Here is a 9666-nt window from a genome sequence, read left to right as displayed (position 1 = left end):
CAAACACTCACACATGCTCACACTCACTTACACACACTCACACACGCTCACACACGCTTACACACACTCACACATGCTCACGCTCACACACACACACACACAAGCTTACACACACTCACACACACACACACATCATATACATTCTGTTTTTTTTTAACTGTTCATCAAAGAATCAAATTGCTGCAGAAAATTCAGCTTTGCATTGCATAAATAAGTACCATTTTAAAAATATTAAAATAGGGTTTTAAGTTTAAAATAGTAATAATATTCCACAATATCACCATTTTTACTGTTTTAATCAAACAAATGCAGCCTTGGTGAACACAAGAGGTGTCCTTTAAAACATTTAAAAATCTTACCAACCCCAAATTTGGGAAAAGGAATGTATATTTAAGCAACATCACAGGCAGGTACTCACATTAAAAAAACAAACAAAATGTTTTAATACATTTTAAATGGATTATTTGGACAGATATTTCCAGCTGCATGTAGTACAGTCAATAGTTTTTTTGTTTCTGAATGAATCAAAGATTTTGAACAAATTGGTTGAATGAATGATTCAATGTCTCACTCATAAACACAGTCACTTCTTTCATTCCTGAATTATTTTTTTTGGAAAAAGAACAAATTGATTACTCACTTCAGTGACTCAATGACTCATTCATAAAGACAATCACTTGTTGCCATCTATCGATGTAAACTGCAGAAAGAGTTACAGAAAAATCATAACATTACATTAACTTGCCCCTAAGGGCAAGTTATTTGTTTTTCCATTTTTTATTTATTATTTATTTATTTTTGCCCTAAGGGCAAGTTATTTATTTTTCAATGGCTCAAGTAAAAAAATATAGATGTGAATCATTACCCTAATTTTTTTAAATTGGATGAATGAAACATTTTTTCAGTGTAAAACAGGCTCACTAGTGGTTGTTAGGTTGTCTGTAGCAGGTTTCTGTTCGAATCCTCCCTGTCTTCCTGTCTTGTCTCTCTGCCCCAAACCACCACACAGGTAGTCTGTCAGTGCAGACACTTGATTTATAACAGTGTCTGCGGCCTGGAGCCAGATTAACCTCCACCTCACGCACAAACTTCCTCCACCGGTGATTTCAAACAGCACAAATGGCATAATATAATCACAACAGGATGTTAAAGCTGGCAGTGATGTGTCGTCCCTGCGTTTCACCCATGTTCAGCTCACTTTCCGCTTTTGTACCCACACATCCAACAATAGCCTATTGAATGTGTTTTGCTGTCCTCCAGGCTCACTTTAGCCCCAGGGATGCTAAAGAGAAAATGTTTCAGGTCTTTCTACAGTCTCATCTTACTGGCATAAGTTCAGGAAAAAAATGTTTCCATTCAAAATCCTTTTTTTCATTCACCCATATAAGTCGTGATTTTTTCTTTCCCTTTCTTCCTTTCATTTTTCACTGCTCTCTTTTATTTATTACACCTTATTTATTAATTTATTTATTTCCCCTCTGTGTTGTTGTCCGGTGTTATCAGAGCAAGCACGGACACTATCTGCTGGTCAGTGAAGTAGACCTTTGTGTGTGCTCTCAGGAACAGATCAGGAATCATTTCCGTTTTTTTCTAGGTGCAATCACACAGGTCTAAAAAACATCTGTGGTGGTTCGTCTTGATGAGCAGTGGTGGTCCATGAGGGAATTTTCCGGAGCGGCAGATGTGTAAATTAATATTGATCAAATCCACACACCCTACATTGTGCCTGGAAGTAACGATGCTGCACTTCCAGATCTTTCACTATTTCACTAATTGGACTTATTTAATTAATTAATATATATATATATATATAATATATAATAGTATATATATAATATATACTCATATATATGTATATATGTAAACTGTTTTCTATTTTAAAACTGTTTTCTGTTATTATTATTATTATTATTGTTTGTTGTTGTTGAAAATGATTGACCTGTGTTGAGTTTTCAGGATTCTTCAGTGAATAGAAAGTTCAAAGGAACAGCATTTATTGGAAATAGAATTTAATTGTAACATTGTAAATGTGTTTAGATGTATTTTGTGATTAATTAAATGCATCCTTGCTGAATAAAAATAGACATTTCTTAAAAAAAAAGTCTTACCCCAAACTTATATATAAATTAATATAATTATATAAGAAACACTTTATTTTGATGGTCCCTTTTGAACATTCTGTTGACAATAAATAACATTGAACCTACAAGTCTACTAACTCACATTAGAGTATTAGTAGACTTTATGCTGAATATCTGCTAACTCTTTATTGTGCTGGTCTCCTAACAGACATTCTATTGACTATAATAATTTTGCAAATACATGTCAACTTATTCTAACCCTAACCCTACCAGTCTACTAATAATCTAACACTCTAGTGAGAGTTAGTAGACATGTAGGTGCAACGCTACCTATAGTCAACAGAATGTGTTAAAGGGACCATCAAAATAAAGTGAAACCTTATATAATATATAATACCATAATAGCCAAATACATATTTCAGAAATGTACTGGGTAAAATAAAGAGGCAAAAAAAGTTGTCTGTCGATTGCTGCACACAACATACACTTTCAGTGTAAACAACAAATTCTTCTTATTATTATTATTTAAATTATTTATTATAAAATACTTATAATATTATAATATTAAATATTAATCTATATTTTTTCATACTGCTTCCTACTAAGGCAGTGCAACAAAACATTATAATAGTAAATTTACCATCAAATCTGTAATGTAGTTTGTGTTGAAATTTATGCTGAGATGTAAATATAATTTCTCTGTAATCTGAGTGAGACCCAACAGTCATTCTACTCACTATAAGTAACTTTGCAAGTACATGTCAAATTATTCTAACCCTAACACCACCAGTCTACTAATACTCTACTAATACTCTAATAAGAGTTAGTAGACATGTAGGTGCAATTTTACCTATAGTCAACAGAATGTGTTAAAGGGACCATCAAAATAAAGTGAAACCTTATATAATATATAATACCATAATAGCCAAATACATATTTCAGAAATGTACTGGGTAAAATAAAGAGGCAAAAAAAGTTGTCTGTCGATTGCTGCACACAACATACACTTTCAGTGTAAACAACAAATTCTTCTTATTATTATTATTTAAATTATTTATTATAAAATACTTATAATATTATAATATTAAATATTAATCTATATTTTTTCATACTGCTTCCTACTAAGGCAGTGCAACAAAACATTATAATAGTAAATTTACCATCAAATCTGTAATGTAGTTTGTGTTGAAATTTATGCTGAGATGTAAATATAATTTCTCTGTAATCTGAGTGAGAAACTATGGTCCATCATTATAAACATTAGAAATGCTTTTTCATTAATGCAAATTTATACATGGCATTGTCGTACAGTCGTTTAATTATTTTGAAATTCTTCCATGATCTGGCTTCCATCAATATTTTAGCTAAATTTGAAAGTCTCACTCCACCCGTTCATTTATTTATTTTTGCTTTTTCTGCACTTGTTCTGTTAACCATGAGCAGGCTTGATGATGCACAGAAGACTAACTGGTGCACTGCACTGAAATCTCATCACTGATAGCAATTAGTTATTTATAGGAAAGAGGCAAATCTCATTTCTTCTCCCGTTTGCCTTTTTAGACACTGGAAATAAATGATGTTACACCATTTGCATATCCTTTCTGGTCAATTTACACATCAGAGGTATGTCGGGCAGCTCTGGATTTCATGAAGTGATTTCACACACCTAGGGCCTAGGTTACCGTGCATGAAAAAAAAAATCAAACAAAATGCATTTGTATATGTTATATGCATCAGAGTTATACATATTAATAAGGAATTGATTAAAACAACATTTAACATGATCACTTCCGTTATTCTGTTTATTTTGAATGAATTTGTGGTGAGGTGGTAGTTTGTTTTTGAAGTCCTCCGCTGCGTTCATTGTTCTTGCCATCCTTGGAGCCTGGTGCACGTTTCCATATTGTTCTACTTTACTGCCTCACCATCTGGCTTCTCCTCACAGACAATCCCTAACGTGATACCTGGCCACCAGTCCTCTCATTTTCACATTCTCTCCATGTCTTTGTCCCCCTCTCCCGCGTTTTTCCTCCATTCACTGAAGTTTACGGTGTGTTGAGTTTCATGTTGGCTTGCAGCTCTGGATTCAGGGTACTAAACCTATTTTCACAGAAACAAAGATGGCAAATGGTCAAACGCTGGGAATCACATCTTGGCATTGGGTGTCTCCACATTATAGAACACAAACAGATTTGTTCTGTTAAAATGCCATATTTCCCAGATGTGCCTTAGATACTTTCCAATCTTCAACGTGAAAATGGAAGACAAGGTACAGCGATACCATATGAGACGGAAAATGTGCCTTCCAGCCATTGCCTGTGCTTCACTAAAGTGTGCCTGTCCCTGTGGCTTTCAGTGTGAAACATTCACACACATGCCACCACAGAACAAAGTCTCTTTTTATTTTCCAACCTTAAATTCTCTTTGGGATTTGATGCAGTCCATGGCATTCATTTCTCTCCTGGAAAGGTCCATGCTGTGTGTTTAGGCTGTGGCAATCTTCCCCCTGCTTCTGGCATATGCTTTTATTGGTCTTTTAAGTCTGTGACTAGTGTTTTTCTCCTAACCTACTGTGTTTTGATGTTCGGTTATTCTTAATGGTTTTCAAAAGTCCCAGATGCAATTCTCCAAACTCGCGAGCAGGTGTATAAACATAATTATACCAGCCATCTCGACGGAGCTCTTCTGGTGGGAATTCAATAATTGAATAACATGACAAGCCACATCTTTTTTTTAACTGTGTGCAAGAAAAACATTATAAGGACAGATGCTAAATTATAATTGCGGAGAGTTTTCTCTAGCAGGATTGAGTTGATCCCTGTTGATTTCAGCTGGAATCTCTTGTCACTAGGGTATAAAGAACGACGTACAAGTGCAGGAAACCGTCACACCACTTATAGCAGGGTACTCTTTACGGCTCACACCTTCATAATTCAACTTCTGTGTCATCTGACATCATAAAAATAATGATCCCCTAACATGAACATTATGCACATTATTCTTTCAGAATGTCATGATATTATATGAACTACCTCAGTCTTCTTAAATTAGAGGCTTATGATAAGACAAGATACTATGAGCTCATTTCCTGCTGTGGTATACGAAAGTGATACTGTGCTTCTTTTTCTTTCTTTCTTTCTTTCTTTCTTTCTTTCTTTCTTTCTTTCTTTCTTTCTTTCTTTCTTTCTTTCTTTCTTTCTTTCTTTCTTTCTTTCTTTCTTTCTTTCTTTCTTTCTTTCTTTCTTTCTTTCTTTCTTTCTTTCTTTTAAATGAATCCACTTAGCAAAGCCTTGAATCATGCCTTGCTTGAACATAAAATAAAAGTGTCTCAAGAAAAACACAAAATACAGAAACAATTATGAAAAAAAAATATTGATTTGATTTGAATTGATTTTGTTTTCTTATTTTCATGAGACATATGCTTTTTGGGGGTGGAGTGCCATGAAGATGTTTATTTCCTACAAAAAAAAAGAAGAAGAAGGTAAATTCAATTATCCATCCATCCTTCCATGCAAAATGTTGCATTCGTGACAATATGGATAGTTTTGGCTCTGAATATAGATAAGATGAGCTGTGTTTCTTGCATAAACGGCATAGAAAAAAGAAAAAAAAATCTACCATCTGATACATTTCTACTATTGTACATTATATACACTTTCTGCCCTGGTTTGAGTTTACAGTATATATTTCCTGTATACTGTATATATTTCCTCTATACTGTATATATGTTATTGTATGTATTTTGTTTACTTCTCACTTCACCTTTCCCTTATGGGAATATCTAGAAGAAGTGATGGTCTCTTTACAGTGAATAATCCTTGTGCCTTTATTTTGCTGCCACTCCAGAATAAAACAGTATATAGGGAAGATTGCATTGCAATTTCACTGAAATCCATTACTCCCCTATTGAGGTGGGGACCCGTTCCTGGGAAGAGGCAAAAAGGAACTGAGAAATGGAAAATGGGAATCCTCCATGGTGCCTTAAATTAGATTGCCTCTGGAAGGGGTGTGTGGGATGTGCCTCTGTCTGTGTTTTTGAGACTATCACTTTGGTATGGAGTCAGTGATGGTGTTGAAAACATTATCGTCTGTGCACTATTGCTGTGAACAGCAAGCTAACGTGATGGAGAAATATTAGAGTGTCGGGGGGATTGTGTTGGCTAACAGCTCATTTCTCCTACTAAATTATTCAGACTTGAAAAGCTGGGCCTATTCACTTGCTTTTGCATTGGTAATATTTTACATGCAAGTCGTCGGGAGAGCATACATTATTTACTTTGTGTTGGCCCCCAAAGAAATTTGAATGTTTTTTTCTTGCGGGGCTGTCATGTGTGATATTTTTCAACTTTAACTTGTTCACAAGTAGCTTAAACAAAAGCTTGTGTAATGGTACATGACATGTTAGAGGCCAAATTCAGTCACATGTTTTCTGGAAAAGAATGAGCAAATGAGCTTCAAAGAGGAAGCAGAAGCACCATAAAATCAGCATAGAAGTATATTTGTTGAATATTCCAAGTCCTTTAAAGCCATATGCTAGAGTTATGTGACGAACAGACTGCAATTGAATTCATTCTTTGAAATTAATCATAAACTTGTGAACCAGATCAGTCCATTTCATGAATCCGACTGGTTTCTCAAAAATATATCATAATATAGATACTATTCATATATGTACACTACATATACACATTTTAATTTGGGGATTTTATATATGTTATAAACTTGTATCTCCATCTACCCAGAGAATGTACATATGTGAAAGTGATATATCGCCGTATATATTGGTAGCACAAAAGTTATTTTGAAAGAATCAGGCCAGTCTGTTCTTCCAAAATTCACCTTTTGTGTTCCTCTGAAGAAAGAAAGTCATAGTTGTGGTTTGGAGTGACATGCAAGTGAGTAAATGATGACAGAATTGATATTTTTGGATGAATATTTCCTTTAAGGCTTAAATAGCAAATATACGTGTGCATGTAATAGTAAAGAACACTATGTTCCCACAACATAACATGGGGAAGTCGTGGCCTAATGGTTAGAGAGTCGGACTCATAACCCAAAGGTTGTGGCTTCGAGTCTCGTACCGGCAGGGATTGTAGGTGGGGGGGAGTGAATGTACAGCGCTCTCTCCCACCTTCAATACCACGACTGAGGTGCCCTTGAGCAAGGCACCGAACCCCCAATTGCTCCCCGGGCGCCGCAGCATAAATGGCTGCCCACTGCTCCGGGTGTGTGATCACGGTTTGTGTGTGTTCACTGCTGTGTGTGTGCACTTTGGATGGGTAAATGCAGAGCACTAATTCCGAGTATGGGTCACCATACTTGGCCACATGTCACGTCACTGTCACCGTCACTGTCAAAGAGGCTGAATAGGAGAGAGAAATTGGTGAGCATGACATGGGCCACAGGCATATTTTACTCAGCTGAAATAGGCAACGCTCAGGAGAAAAGGAGAGGTGGAAGCAAAAATAGAGATGGCAGGAATAGCAAGACAGAGTTGGTGAGATAAAACAAAGGGTTGGAGGGGAGAGCGAGTTCAAGAAAAGGAATCACAAAGTGATGTGAGTCCTCCAAAAACTCCCCATTAAGCTCTCATCACATTAGAAGCTCAGGAACCAGGTAACAGGAAATGGATTTTGTAGAGTTGACAGAAGAACTGTGGGTCTCTTTCCAGAGTTTTTTTTTTTTTTTTGTATTCAGAGGATTAGATTTGGTTTTGGTTTTAGAGATGCCCCAAAAACCCACCCCCTATATTGCAATTTGAAAATTTCGAACAGCTTATTTATTTTATATAGTATAAAAATAAAGACATTTTTATATGTGTTTACAGGAGCATTATGGAACTTTGGTCTCTTTATCGCCATCTGTGGTTAAAAGATAAAATTGCAAGTTAATTACAGGGTGTTCCCTTTCAGTCAGTCACTCTCGACGTCATGTCGGATGACTGACGAATTGGGATCTCGCTTAGAGAGACCAATCTACTTCGAGTGTAAACTAAATGAGCCAATGCACATTGGCATGCGATTATTGCATCCAGCTGCCGCTGATCACAGCGTGAGTATAAGTAGACAGCAGATGCAGCGCATATTCAGCTTTTCGCTGAGGAGCCGAGCGATCACATCGTTCTGCTCCTGACTACTCTACTGAGAGAAGAATGTTCGTGACTGAATTCCGGACTCTTGCGAATTCTCTCATCATAAACAACAAAACGCAGATGTACGTACAATGCAAGTAAGAGATTCATTTCACAGTGTATACAGCTTCAGTGATTATAATGAGTTTTTTTTTTTTGAGAGTGCTTAAAAACTCGCGATAGATCAATGTTAGTGATAATGTCACTTTCTATATATTATTTATTCGCTGTTTGAATAAACGTGGAAATGAAACGTTATATAATTATCAATTTCTAACGTCAATTGTCAATTGTAATCACGTTAAATACAAATTCAGTCCCATTAAATATATATATATATATATATATTTTTTTTTTTCACTAGCACCTGTTGTTTTGTATGCAAGGAAGAGTATACAAATCTCTCAGCACCTCTGATGTCATTGTGTATTAGCAGCTCCTGCTAGAGAGCATTCCTTGTACTAAAATACTTTCATACTACTTACGTCAGTTAGAAATGTAGGTAGAGTTCATTCAGTCTCTTATCTTTGTTAGGAACATCTCCCTGCCATCTGCATTGAAAGACTGTAAATATCATTACCCTTTCTAAACAAATCAGTGTATTCTCTGGATCAGTTGTCATTGTTATGCCCAGGGGTTGCAGGATGATGTTAGTTTTGCTATCTGTAGAACAAGGCAGAATTGCTCAGCATATGCTCAGCAGATTGTGTTTGTCTTAGCGAGCTTTTCTGCTCATCGCTGAGGATCAGGGAAATATAAATAGCCAGGAAAAGGAGCAAAAAACTCTGAAACACTCTTATGAATTTAATTTGCTGAAATCTGTTCAATCAGTTCGGCTGAGATCTGCAAATTCCAATCTAGATTCATTTTGCTGGGGAATGTACTCATTTTGGCCAGGTCATGAATGGAGCATTGATATCCACACACATACAAACAAGAAACGAAATGCATTCTGAATACCGTATTGAGAATTTTGCTTCTATTTGCAGATCAACCGATTATGGCAGCACTTATGAGAGGCTGAATGATAAAGTGGGAGTCAAGACTGTTTTGAGTTACCTCTACGTCTGCCCCACCAACAAGAGAAAGGTAAGATGCCTACAGCCTCTTATTCTCTGTTTTATTTCCTTTGAGAGACTCCATGTTCCCCTACTTCAAATAAAGCCAGTTATTTTGAATTATTTCTTTATTTTTCTGCTTTCCAGCAGCCTATAAAAAGATACTAAAAGGCATTAAAGGAGTGACTAACCTGGGCTGCGTTTCCCAAAAGCATCGTAAGCTAAAGTTGATCGTAGCTCCACTGGTTTCAATGGGTGTACGATGTACTTAAGCTTACGATGCTTTTGGGAAACACAGCCCAGAACAACCTGGAGCAATTCTGCTTAGAATAATGGTCCAAAATCACACCTAAAAAGTGTAGAAAGCTGATGCATATTATATTATATTATATTATAT

General features: G+C 35.9%; 1 protein-coding gene across 1 annotated transcript in view; it reads left to right on the top strand.

Annotated features, from left to right (window-relative positions):
* Positions 1-9666, top strand: part of LOC107684317 (VPS10 domain-containing receptor SorCS3-like) — a 213526-nt gene that overhangs the window by 100690 nt on the left and 103170 nt on the right. The window contains exon 4 of the mRNA XM_016480550.1: positions 9201-9300. Within this exon, the coding sequence (XP_016336036.1) occupies positions 9201-9300 (100 nt within the window). The remainder of the gene's footprint in view (positions 1-9200; positions 9301-9666) is intronic.

The sequence above is a fragment of the Sinocyclocheilus anshuiensis genome, unplaced genomic scaffold (genome assembly GCF_001515605.1).
Source record: "Sinocyclocheilus anshuiensis isolate Anshui unplaced genomic scaffold, SAMN03320099.WGS_v1.1 scaffold1371, whole genome shotgun sequence".
Taxonomy (NCBI): Eukaryota; Metazoa; Chordata; class Actinopteri; order Cypriniformes; family Cyprinidae; genus Sinocyclocheilus; species Sinocyclocheilus anshuiensis.
Note: the sequence above shows the minus strand (reverse complement) of the source record. Positions and strands in the feature narration are given on the sequence as shown.